We start from the raw sequence: 13,864 nt of genomic DNA, 5'->3' as shown, positions 1-13,864 counted from the left end.
GTTTTCTCCCATTGACTTGGATCCTTCTCGTAGAATTTCAACCAGGCCAGTTAGTAAGCAGATTAAGACGTCTTAACAATGACATTGACGTTCTGCAATGTTTTAAATTATAGGTCACACTTCCAAATAATGAATTAACATTAATTCAATTTGACACTTTTCTCCTCGCAGAGGAGGATGGTTGTTAACAGCACAGGCAGTTTCCAGTAAGCTGCATTGCACTGAATTGGTGCATTACATGCGTCACAGGCAAACATTAGTGATAGGGTAAAATATTAAACCTTAGCAGAGTCCCGCGTCTCCAGGAAGGAATTGTTTCTTAATAGCTGAAAGTCCAGACCATCTGTCCAAAGCAAAGGGTAGGACAAGGGGCTGATTTTTACCAGGCTGATTGAAGCATGAACACAAACAATTTGACGCTATTACAGCAGGTTCATTCAAGCTATCATTAACCAAGAAGAAAGGACTAAAAGAAGCAGAAACAGATTAGAAAAATGTGTAATAATAAATAAAAATGAAGCATTAGCACTTGTTATGGTTACATAGATGTCTTGAATGATCACTTTCCTCACGTACTGCCAGGCACAGCTGCATCTCCCTCATTATGTAACCCAGCAATAATAACTCAAGGCTCGACTTCTGTTCTTGTTAACTGTTTTTAATGACATCTTCCACCAACTGTAATAATATTGAGGTCCAGCACCGGGACTTAATCCAAGTTACATGGGCATGCCTGATTAGTATATTTCTTCTGCACCAAAGACCGTCCGTGTTCTCACACTTAATTACTGGCTTGCTTTTTGAGATCACTGACTATTTGTACATTTTAGGAACAATTTTAAGAAAATTTTTGTTTTTAAATTATTAAATTGACTGATACCTCACAATATTGGCAATGTGATGTTTTAACCCTACACAATAATAAAAATATAATAATAATAACCTTCACTTTTCAAAGTTGTTCTTTCAACTGTCACATCCTTTATCTAAGGATAATGGGTTGCACAACAACCTTTGCTTGGATAAACCAAACAGCCTTTGCATTTTGATGATGGTTTAGATTTTATTCTTAAAAACACACTTTTAGGTCTGAGATCCACTAGAGAAATCTGTCACAAGAGAGTCATCAGAATCCAAGATGGCCAACTGAGTCTGAAGCATTTACACTAAAGGACTTCCACATGGATCTCATGGCTGCCCAGTCCACAGCAATCATTCTAGAGGAAAAACAACTTGATTTTATCCAATCACACAAACACCACACAGAGAGAACTGTACACGCGCACAGCTGCAAACCCCCATCGCTGTTTAAAAGACAGAGTCAGACATAAATTACACTTCTTCCAGATGCAGCGACAAAAAGAAAGTCTGTGTGTCTATTTGTGTGTGTAATTGTGGTGAGGTGCAGTAGAAAGCCTATTTAACATGATGCATTACTCCTGCTAATCACACCCAGATGTCCAGAAGCACACAGCTATGGTGTGTCTTATTTGTTTGTGTAACAAATTATGACTAACTTCCACCCAACAAAATATACATTGTCTTTCCCAAAAATACCACATTTGTAAGTCAGCATTCTGGTTAGGAGACCAGTTAATTAGTTTATGTAAGTGTTTTAGTGCTATGTGTCAAAGATAGTGCTGTGGTGCTCCACATCCTGAGTAGCAAATATCACTGCAAAGTGGTTTGTTCATCTTTTCATTTCTTACCCTGACTGTGGATAACAATTAGCACCAGTATAATGGTGTTGTGTGACATTGTGGAAATATTTCTAGGAAAGAATCACAGTAAAAGGAACCAATTGTCCAAAACACAGCTTCACTCTTCATCCTAAAATTCCCTTACCACAAACACAGTTACCAAAGGAAATAACAAAATAGAAGAGACAACTACAGCAAGTTTCAATCTTCCATGATGCAAAAACAAAAGTTAATTCACCAGCTTTTATTGTTGTCTTGAGGCACCACATGTTATTTGGTCAGTGTTCCCATCTGAGACGGCCATAAAAGGTAGCATTTTAAGGCTGATCATGAAACAAAAATCAAAACAAATAAACCAGAAACAATTCTTCTATTATATGAGAATATTTTAAGCTACAAAGCTAAGCACAGTCGCAAAAGATGTCAAGCAGCAATGCACCAAGATAGCTGACCTTAGGTTTGTTCTAAAGAAAAAATTGCAAAAAGAATACAATTTTGAATTATATATTGCAGAAAAATCCTTGACAGAAATACAAATAGGCTGTGGTCCAGTGTACCTGTTGATTTAATACCAAAAGTTAAAGTTGATTTGAAATCTTGAATGTATAGTGTAAGTAAAGCCCTTTCTAGTAAATGATATCATATATATTTAAATTTGGACAAAGCAAGACTACCGTAGTTTTCTTTAGCTTCTTTTTACAAAAATATCATTGACAATGCTACTTGCTAACATGGCACTAAAATGCTTTAGTGGTAACCTAAACTTAATTTTGTACCAGAAAGCAGTCACAAAAAATCTATTTAAAAAAATCAGTCTCCCGTGTAAGGAGGCATTCCTGTATTTGTTCTGTTAGTATTTTCATTAGGCCTGCAGGAACACAATTTTTGATGGTTTCATCTTTTATTTTTCTTAAATTTTAAGCAAAATACAATCCGTGCTGTATGTACTAAGGGTGCCCTCACTGCAGTCTGTGTGTGGGCGGAACGGAGGTACGGGTGTGTGTATGTGTGGGTCTTTGAGTCAGCGAGTTTAGCTCTAGCCTTTGTGATGACTGTTTGCAGCTATTCCAAAACAATGATGAATGCAGCTTCATTGCAAAGAACAAAAAACTTCATGATGAATTTATAGTAAATTATTCTACATTGGCCAAGCTTTATAAAATTAAATGATTTTTTTTCTGGAAGATATTTTGGATTCGTCAAAAAAAATGAAGGACACATTAATCAAAACAAAAATGAGTGTTATTGTCTGCCAGTCACAAACAAAACTGTGTGTTTTCCCATCCCTGCCTTGGAGTTTCTTGTCTTGGTTTCTAATAAGAGCAAAATCTACTAATTGGTCCTGGTCCTGCTCTACTGATCAAATGACAGGATAATCACAAAGCTGCATGGATTTTATCTTTAAAATGAATCACACAGACCACTCACCTGTCTCTCTACTTGCTGTCTGCACACAAATCAGTCAACCTCTCTGGTCTGTGAATCTATTTGTCAGGTTGTCTGTCCTCAAGTATGTCTGAAACACCTGCCTGCTCCACCATCTTTATTTTCTTTTGGACATCTTCACACTTGACCAAGTTTGTCTACCTGCTTCTATCTCTTTATCTGTCCCCTTGCAACCTGACCTAGAGGTTTTCTTTAGCTGTTTTCCCAGCATGCCTAACCTCTGGACTGCAGTGTTACCTACCGCAGAGAACTAAGGAAATATGAATGGACAAAAACATGAACTACTTTGATGACTTGAACCTCAAACCATTGGGCCATCAACACCACAGCCACATGAATAGGGATGGGTGATATTATGGACTTATAACTGAACTCAATATTTTGTGCCATTTATTGCAATTATAACAACATCCCAACTGCAGTGGACCCCGGCATTCACAGGAAATTAGATATCACTACCAACAGCAAACAGCTGAAATCCGCAAATACTTGAGACTCGCTCTGAAAACTCTTAAAAATGCATATTGTTGGGGTGTGCCTCCTCGACGCGGCCGTCACAGGTTCAATTCCCGGCCTGGTGACCTTTGCCACATGTCTTCCCCTTCTCTCATTAACCACTTTCCTGTCAATTAACTATTAAATAAAGGCCACTAGAGCTAATAAAACCTTTTAAAAAAGAAATTCATATTGCTGTAGTTCAAACGTCAAATAACCTTTACATGCATAATAACACACAGTAGAAACACTACGGCAGAAGCTAGCATCCAAGGTCTTCCTTATTATTTCCCCTCTTGAGGGTAGAGCCAATCAGTAGCAAGAAAAGTAAAGTGGGCATCTGGATTGGCTAATTGCAAACTCCGACCAGTAGGGTGTAAGGTAGCATTGTGTCTGGGTATTACAGCTTCCAAAGCTGCATTTTCTTTTGAATGTTTAAAATATGCTCGATCAAAAACTCCACAAACAAGCAAATTTTCTGTGAATAATTTTTGAGTTACATACCACAGAGAAAAACATGAGAAGGTAAATTCACAAATAGTAAACCGCAAGTAGGCAGGGGTCCACTGTACACTGTCAGTTTTAACTCTTTTTTTATGGTGGCCCTGAGGTGCAAACCACTACAACATTAACGAAGCACAATTACAAATTACAAAAGCACTACAACATTAAGGAAAGCATGCAACATTAACAAAATAGAAAGGGTGTGTCCCAGTTGGAGACCTGAGAGATCGCTGATTGGACAACAGTAATTTTGAACCAGAACTTATCGCTTGAGCGATTCGGCTCAAGCGATAACTTGAGCCGACTCAAGTTATCGCTTGAGTCGGCTCAACGCTATAATGTTGCGATACGTTATAGTGTCTGCCATATCAAAAGTGGCTTATCTACCAGCAAGCTAATACAAGTAAATAAATCGAACTTCGTAAAGTGCCATTCTGTGAAGTATTTCAAGTTAATAAATGCCACTGACATAATCTCTCACACATTATTATATATAGGAATGAAAAAAAACAAAAAACAAAGGACATTTCTAACTTTTTGACGTGATTATTTAATTGTTTTGGGGCACAATAATTACATCAAAAGCACTGTCGTCCAATCAGCGATCTCTCAAGTCTCCAACTGGGACATACCCTTCCCGTTTTGTTAATGTTGTAATGCTTTTGTTAATGTTGTAGTGCTTTTGTAATTTGTAATTGCACTTCATTAATGTTGTAGTGCTTTTGTAATTTGTAATTGCACTTCATTAATGTTGTAGTGCTTTTGTAATTGTGCTTCGTTAATGTTGTAGTGGTTTGCACCTCAGGGCCACCGTACTTTTTTCACAAATGGGAAATTATGCTGTATATTTACCCATGACTCTTAAAATCCATGTTTTCTAAACACTTTGTTATGTCAAAATTGTTTATTTTCAGTTTGTATCCCAAAGTTCTGAGTCATTTTTAAAGCAAAGAAAAAACATTTTACAATGCATTAATTTACAGAACCAGAAGAAACAATGGATGGGTGGATGGACGGACAAGCAGATAGATGTTTGAAACTAAGAAAACACTTAAATCAAAGTCCATCCAGACTTTTTCCAAAACCATGAATCTGATCTCGTGTATGCACAAAAAAATCCCAGCTGTACAACTAAGGCAGGATTTTTTTTTCTTATTCTTAGTAGTTTACATCAAGGAAAAATTTGGGAATATGACAGCATCCTAACATGCACACATGTGCAAGCCGTCGCACACGAAAGAGCTATAATTACCTTATTACTCCATATGAGGGAAACTAGTGGAAAACCCAGAGATGCAGCAGAAAGAGGTGTAAATAGAAAACTGGTGATTCACATTCTAGTGGCTCCATGCTTGCCACACACAAACTGATGGGGTGAATGAGCCAAAAACACAGTTTGCCCACATATAGTCAGAGGAAGCGATGTGTGTTATGTGTTTGTATCACAGTGTGATGACAGAGGAGGAGCACAGATGGTTGCCCTTACTGATGGTACAACTGCTGGAGTTGTAATCAAAAGAGAAGTTGTTTTTTTCCTCTTTTAACACAGAATCACTCTTACACATCCATCACAGTGTGTGCAATCTAAATTGCCCTATAAATGCAGAAAAGAATGATGATGTTCTCCATGATGTGGCTGAGGAGATTTTTGTCTGGTTACAGCTCTACACAAGTATTTGATTGCCTCTCTCCACCCCAAGATGACTCAGAGACAGCTACTCCGATTCCCTTTAGGTGGTCTGTCTTTTGATATCACATTTTTATTTTCTGTTTTCATAATGGATTGTAACTGGTGGTTGTCTGTATTTTATGTTTTATGGCAACCCAAGCTTGTACCCTTTTTGGCTCTGGGGTTTTTCCATTTTCTTCTTGACAATTCTTCATAGATTCTCTATTCAATTCCCTTCAGTTTAGTTTATTTAGGTAGCCCTGATTTACTTTAAAATGCAAACAGATAGAGTTCATATATAGAAATTCAATTCAATTCAATTTGCAGCAATCCCTCATACTGAGCATGAATGTATTAATGGAAAAAGCCTCCATCAGAACCTGGCTCAGTGTGAGCGGCCAGGGTTCCTGGTTAGTGTTTGTCGATTCACCTATTGAAATTTTCTGGAAAATGTTGTTACTGAATCACCTTTTTTGTCACTCTCTAATAAAACAGCAAGAAACAGTTTGGCACTTCTCAATGGCAGCATAATAAATTAATCAAATTAATCAAGAAAAAGGGTTAAAAGGGTAACCTAACCCTATGACGCACACAAAATCAAAAATTACATAAATAAATGCAAAATACAATTTAACAGTCATTGGAAAATTCAGTGGAAAATGACTTATTTTTTTCATTGAGCATGTCCAAAATATTCAAAAGAAAATGCAGCTTGGAACAATGAAATCCCCAGACAGGATGCTACGGGCTACCGTTTGCAACGCAGCCAATCCAAGAGCACCATTCAATTTCCCTGTCATTTAATGGCTGTACAACCCAAGAGCAAAGATATGGAACACAGTGGCTGTTAGCTTCTGTGGAGTGCCAAGAAGGTATATTCTTTCTGTGCATATAAAAGCAAATTAGCTGTTAAAAAAAGATTAAAATAGGCACGTATGCACATTTTAGAGGGAGTCTCAAGTATTTGCGGATATCAGTTATTTGCAGCCAGAGGGAGGTGATCAAAATGACAGGTGCAAAACACCTGTAGCAAGAGCTGATGAAAGCAGAAACTGGTATTTCATTGTCCACAGGAATTTATGTACTAAAGCAGGGGTCTCAAACTCCAGTCCTCGAGGGCCGCAGTCCTGTAGTTTTTAGATGAGCCACAGGTACAAAACACTGGAATGAAATTGCTTAATTACCTCCACCTTGTGTAGATCAGTTCTCCAGAGCCTTAATTATTCTATTCAGCTATGGTGCAGCAGAGGCACAACTAAAAGTTGCAGGACTGCGGCCCTCGAGGACTGGAGTTTGAGACCCCTGTACTAAAGGCTGAAAGGCTCTAGGCCTCAGCTTCAAACATATTTATCACTACTGACCCAAAAGCATAGAAAAGTTGATTCTAAGATCCTCAAAACTTGAGTTGATTCTAAGATCCTCTAAACTTTAGACAAGCTTCTTTACTCTATTAACCATAAAAGATGTGCCATTAAGGGGTTTAATCATTTTGTGACTGTAGTATTTATTACAAGAGGTATTTGGGTTTAATTTTAACATAATGTCCTTTTTGGGTTCAACTATTTGTTAATTTGTAGGGCAAATTGAATACCTTTTAGTGCAACTGAATTTAGCTTTTTGAATTGCATTTTAGGACAAACAATCTTGTCAAAATTCTTAAAAATTGTCATTCACCTTGCTTATAAAAATGATGAGCTGAACATTATGTAGGCATTTTGATCAGTTAAGAAATGACTAAAACTATTTTATCCTTTTATCCTAATTTTTATTTGCCATTAAAACAGATGTTTTTTTAAATCCTTGTATGAACGCAAAGTGATGAGTAAAAAATCCCTTATTTGTGCAAAATTTTTTTTCTGTACAAAAATACTTTTTCTGTCCAAAGAGCATGCATATTTGCAAAGTTAGAAAATGACTAAGAAGAAACGTCTTCATAAGTCCAGACCAAAGTCCAAGACTTTGCACAAAAAAATATTGTAAAACAAAACCCAAGAGGGTGATTTATCCGTTTGCCACAACCTCTCTGCATGTTTTGTTCTCATCACTGGAGTGTGATGTTGCCTATTTGACAACAGCACTCCATAATCTTCAGACAAAATACTCCCTTTCTCACACCTCTGTCCCAGAAACCCAACCACACACATACAGCAATGCACACCCCTACACACGAACACACACACGCTGATCTCAATGGTACAACGGTATCCAGGGCCACCCCCATTACCCAGTACACAGGTGTTGGAGTCTACGCTGGGAGGACGAGGACCAGACCCAACCTCAGTTTTTACACATGAACATATGCAAACCAACACACACTCACACATGCACGCCCACAGTCTCTTCTATACACCTCAGAGCCACTGGGACTGAACTCTATGGTTAATGACTTTCCCACCCACTACACACTATGCACATGTTGAAGCCGTTAACGATAAGTGGCTTTTCAAACTTAGTAATGTCCTAATGTCCCTGTTAATCTAACATTCCTCACTTCAAAGGGCCACAGAACACGGGCCAACAATTTTCTTTCAGATGAGCAATTTTGTGAACAATTAACAAGTAACGAGCAAATATATTTCAGGTGTTTCTTTGCCCCAGTAAGTCCAACCATTGATCTGTACAACGCTGACATGTTTGGCCCAAATTTCCAGGAGTAAACAGTGTTTAAAACAACACTGCAAGTTTTGTTTGATGAATTATTTAGGTCAAGTGCTGGACTTACCATTTTCCACTTGAACAACATAATGCGTGTACACTAACCCAGTAAAAATCCTACAAAAGAAGATGAATCTTGCTTAGGATTGTGGCTCACTGAGGCACAAAAACAATGCTAATTTTTTACTTGAACATGGAAATACAATCTTTGAAAACAATTCTATTCTATCACTATGATGGAACAGGTGTCATGAATTTATCAAACATTCATGTGAGTTTTTACACATGAATGAGTAAAAGCAACACTCTGGTTACGTTTTTGATGAGGGAATTAAATTATAACATGATATAAATCTCAAAAAATTCACATGTGCATAATATCTCCTTCTTTGAAGCATGTTGCCCAAACCTTAAAATTTTTATTTAAAAGCAAATTCAAGTCCGGTAACGTACATCATCTGTGTTGGTTGTTGGTTTTATTAAATGAAAACACCATATGCATTCAACAGACCTGAAAAAAATCTGATTACGCTGACCAGCTACTCATTGATTAAAACTAATCAATTAAAATATTTGGCAAATTGCATTCACTGGCCAGTTGATTGGCACATCTCTGCTGTTTTTACTGTATGTGACAACATTTAGTTAAATACACTCTTGAACCAGTTTTGGTTTTTCTGTCTCCGCTTTTACAAACCAGCTCTCTGCTGTTGCATTTTGCCTTTGAAAAGACAAAGGCACCTGTACTTCAGCATGTCCAGAATACGTAGGTAAAGGAGGCTATTAAAATACATACTATCTGGTCTAATTCAAGGAAAACAAAAAATAAAATGCATTTATATGTATATAAATGCAAAGTATATTACAACAGATAATATACTTTGTGAAAAAGTAGAGCACAAAAAAGAAACATATATTGATGCTTCTCATTCAAACGTGGCAAAATGTGGAAAGTAAGAACTTTTTTGCAACATAAACCATAAAAAAATAGCCTGTTTACGCACTTTTGCCCCATAATTTTGACATGTAATAATAAACTTGCCATAAACATAATAGCCTGTTCTCATTTGAGAACAATTCTCAGCAATTTACTTCAGGCGATTGGCTCAAAGAGCGTTAGACACGACGGAAGTATTTACCTGAATATGTCTGAAGGCTGCCGTTAGCTGCGTCATGTGCAGACTCAGACACCTGGACGTACATCTGGCACTGTTGACTTTCTCCTGAACATCATCCGGCTCCGGAGAACTCCTGCGGGCACGTGCCACAGTCAACACCACGCAGAGCAACACCAGTACGGCTCGAGGAACTGACATCACAGCGTGAGAAAATACAATCAAAACAAATGTATATATAAATGTTGAAACGACGGTCGTCTCCCTCTCGTGCCAGTGCGTGTTCTCATGTGAGTTAAGAATGCAAGCATCTGAGCGCGAGCAGGGAGTGGAGCGGCTCTACCCAGCTCGCGGACACTCCCACCACCGCCACGCGGATCTCTAATGTTTTCAGTCCCTATTATCCTGATTACCATCATCATTGTGGCTTAAGATTCTACTCTCTTCAGTTACTATGCAAACATGCTGCCTTTTTTACGTCCCGTTTTTATCATTTTTCCTCCTTGTTCCCTCATCAGGAATTTGAAGTATTTTCTTCTCCATCCTCGGAGGTCACTAGTGATAGTGAAGGCATTACTATCACTATTAATTGCAGAAGCTGGAGGAATAGGTCGTCCTGTGTCAACATAAAGCTACAGCTGAGCTGGTAATAAAATTACAAAGGGGAGCTCAAGGTCCAGGTTTGTGCCTAAATGCTTTAATTTCCCTTTAAATATTTTCCAAAAATGTCAATCAGTCATGGTATAGACTGCAAACACACAAAAAAGCAATTAGGGTTGTAGTCGCTGTATTACTACTGACATATTAATTAGGACAGACATACAGGTGATAAATAGAGGTACTTGAACTCAATTTTTGTTAGTAAATGTTCAATTTAAATTCTTCTGTTACGTAAATGTTTTGTTAGGATAAGATACCAGAAAGACACAATGATGGTTTCATTTTAAGATTAAAAAAAACAATTTATTTAAGTTCTTGTGTGGCTATTGTTTCTGATGCCAGCTATCCGAATAATTAATTTCCACTTCTATGCTAATGATTTCCTGCTTTTCTACTAACCGCTCTTCTGCCTCCCAGGCCTCTGAGACTGTTTGCAAGAAGTCAAAGCCTGGTTTTCATGGAGCTTTCTCAAACCCAACAGTGATAAACAGAAAATTTCCTCATTTGGATCAAATCTATCCATCCAATTTCACCACAAACATCAGCAACTTATCTGTCTCTCCATCACTCAGGTTAAGAGTTTGGCTATCATCTTTGATAGCTCCTTATTCTTTCAAACCCACATAACATCATAAACCTGATTGCCTACTTCCACCTCAGGCCACTGGTAAGTCAAGATTCCTATATTGAAAAGATTCTGCAAAAATGTTTTGGTCAGGTAGAAATTGTCCTGTTTTATGATTCAGATGAGTCATAGTCTCTGATAACAGTACTGATAATAAGTGATCATTCAGATTTAAGTCCAACTTTTAGCAGTTCTTGGTACAACAGCAAACCAAAAAGCAGTTTTCCCCCAAATCTCTCTCTCGAGAATTTCTCTCTCTGTGTTAGATGATGCTCACATATTTCAACATAGCTATAAAATTTGATATTATTGAGTGCAGTGTTTGATGTATAGTAGAAGGCCTACACATCAAATTCTGCTTAGGTCTCGACACCGCCTTCGGCTCTGGTCTTAAGCAACAAGAACATGACCTTAGATTATAAAATGATTTCTAAAAGCATGTCTTGCCATAATTGTCTAAAACATCTTGACAAATGCTGTAAAATTAATTTACTCTCCTTTCAGTTTATATGCAGCACCTGTGCATATCTGAAACTTTTCATCTGTCTAGTAACAGTTTTTCTCCTTGCATTTCTTGCATACTACTAACCTAGCATTTTATTGCTATTTGTACTCTACGAGCCTATAGAGATACTGTCATAATTGTCATAATGTTTGTTGGCAGTGGACCCAAACAAACACAGGAGGCAGGCAGACTCACATGAAAAGGTGTAGTTTAACAAAAAATGCAAAAAAACAAAAAAAGTCCAAACTTGCAACACTTTGGAACACATGCAAGGGAAAAATAACACACAAGATGAAACCTTTAGCACAATGGACCTGCGGTAGTAAATAAAACAGAGAACATATACCGTGTCAGGGGAGAAGTAATTCTTAGAGTGACAACCAGTGAGACTGATTAACTGAATGTGGAACAGCTTTGAGGGAACATAAACTGAGTGAAAATTGATAAAACAGAAGTAAACACAAGAGAGATGAGAGGACCAGTTAAAAAGTATGCAGAGGGAGAACATTTAGTTAATGGCAGCAATATCTCAGCTCCCCTCCAAGAAGTTATCATAGGTAAACAGAACATGAGACCAGACGTAACTGCTATGGAGAGACTGAGAGAAAACATGTTATTAACTCTTGAAATAACAGCAGATAGTGTAAACTGGAGAGTAATACGAGAAGAAAGTAGCAGCGTAAGGCTAATACAGCGTAACTCCAAAGGTAGCACAGGATAAGCTAACCCTTTAGAGTGAGGCATGAGAAGAGGTGGGTAAAGTACTCAAAAATTGTCATCCATTAAGTGTAGCAATAACTGCAACATATTTTTTGCCAAGTAAAAGTAAAAAGTAACTGTCCAAAAAATTACTCAAGTAAGAGTAAAAACATAAAACGGCTACTCAAGTACAGAGTAACTGATTAAAACATCAGTCATTTAATATTTAAAAAGTGCATCATCACACAAATAAAAATATAAAATGACGTGGAAATATTGGTCTTTTAAGGACCAAAATGAGAGTAATTCATATAAATTGTATAATTAGAAAATAGAAAAATCAGACAAAAAGAAAAACAAGTTTATTTAAATAAAAGCTTTATAAAACTAACAAAAACTGTATTTGTGTGTCTGTGTTTTGCAAATTTCTGGAGCTTGTTCTTCAGTCAGTGGGTGGATTATCGATACTTTATAGTAAAATTACTAATATAAAAAAAAACCAAAAGTACAGTAATGTTAAAATATCTCTAAAAGTTGTTTTTTTAGAGATATTTAAAAAATATCTCTAAAAAATATTAGAGATATTTAACATTATCTAACATTTACTCAAGTAAATGTTAGAGTTACATTTACTTGAGTAAATGTACAGTTACTCAAGTAAATGTAACTCAGTAAATGGAGCTTGTTACTATCTAAGAGGCAGAGCCAGGGAAAATTGTTTCCAGTTTGCATTCCCTGTACAATTATTTATTTTAATTATTGTTCTGAGCATTGGTCAACAACATCACCACTATTTACACCTTAAATACCATTCTGATTATTTGATATGTTGTGTGTATCATGTTACTGCTCAGGATGCAAATTACTCAGATTTAAAGTTTCTTTGAAGTTTCCAGGAAAGCACAAAGAACAGCCTGTTAAACATTGAGTAGGAAGACAGCAATGCAGGAAATAATTACTCAAGTAGATGCAGGTGAACAGAGGCAGAGAGGATCGAGTGAACCCATTGGAGGGGAATGCAGAGCAGGTGGCAGTTGAACAATAATATGATTGTTAGATTATTGGACCAGAGATAAAACCATGAATTATGATCATTGTTTAATATTCATTTGGTTTGTCCTTTGTATCATGTTTTCTCCTTTTAATATAATAACCAGAAGCATAGCCTTCACAAAGAGAGATTTTAATCACCATGTTGAAAATCAAAACAAAGCTACAGCAGAGTCCCACATCACAAGAAACATTGCAGTGAGGTAACATTTCTGCCTCGTGGTTTGCACAGCAGGCTGGTTCCAGGCACATTAACACTTTACCATTGCTACTATGAAAAACAAACTCCCCTTTATAGTCTGGGAATTCTCTCCAGGGCTAATTTTGGGACTAATAAAAGACCGTTTACTAATTGGAAAGAGACTTGGGGAATGTGTTGAGGTAGGCATCTGTCACAGAGCCAGTTAGGGTTTTAGTCACTGCTTTTTGACAGCAACATCAGAGCCATGTGACGTTTTCTTCAGGCACAGTCCAAGCGGCAGTGTTTAGGACACAGGGCTGAAAGACCTATTTGTTTACATGAGACTGTACCCAAGCAGAGGAGTCATCTCTTCTGGCAGTGAAATGTAGACAGTCACCTAGGTTTTGATTTAGGGGAAGTGCAGTCGTATAAACATTTGGGAAGCACTGGCAGAATTGTTATTGGCCGTGTGGTGAAAACCAGACTTTTCCTTTTGCTCTTTACAGAATCATACTCTGTATTTGTCTGCATGTGACTGTCTTGGCTTGTTAACCCCTCAG

General features: G+C 37.3%; 1 protein-coding gene across 1 annotated transcript in view; it reads right to left on the bottom strand.

Moving 5' to 3' along the window:
* anos1b (anosmin 1b) overlaps positions 1-9,915 on the bottom strand; it is a 43,962-nt gene extending 34,047 nt beyond the window's left edge. Inside the window, exon 1 of the mRNA XM_044129988.1 lies at positions 9,609-9,915. Coding sequence (XP_043985923.1) covers positions 9,609-9,785 — 177 coding nt within the window. The 5' untranslated portion in view covers positions 9,786-9,915. The remainder of the gene's footprint in view (positions 1-9,608) is intronic.
* Positions 9,916-13,864: the final 3,949 nt, after the last annotated feature.

This window comes from Gambusia affinis, linkage group LG10 (assembly GCF_019740435.1).
Source record: "Gambusia affinis linkage group LG10, SWU_Gaff_1.0, whole genome shotgun sequence".
Lineage (NCBI taxonomy): Eukaryota > Metazoa > Chordata > Actinopteri > Cyprinodontiformes > Poeciliidae > Gambusia > Gambusia affinis.
This window is presented reverse-complemented; position numbering and strand designations above follow the sequence as displayed.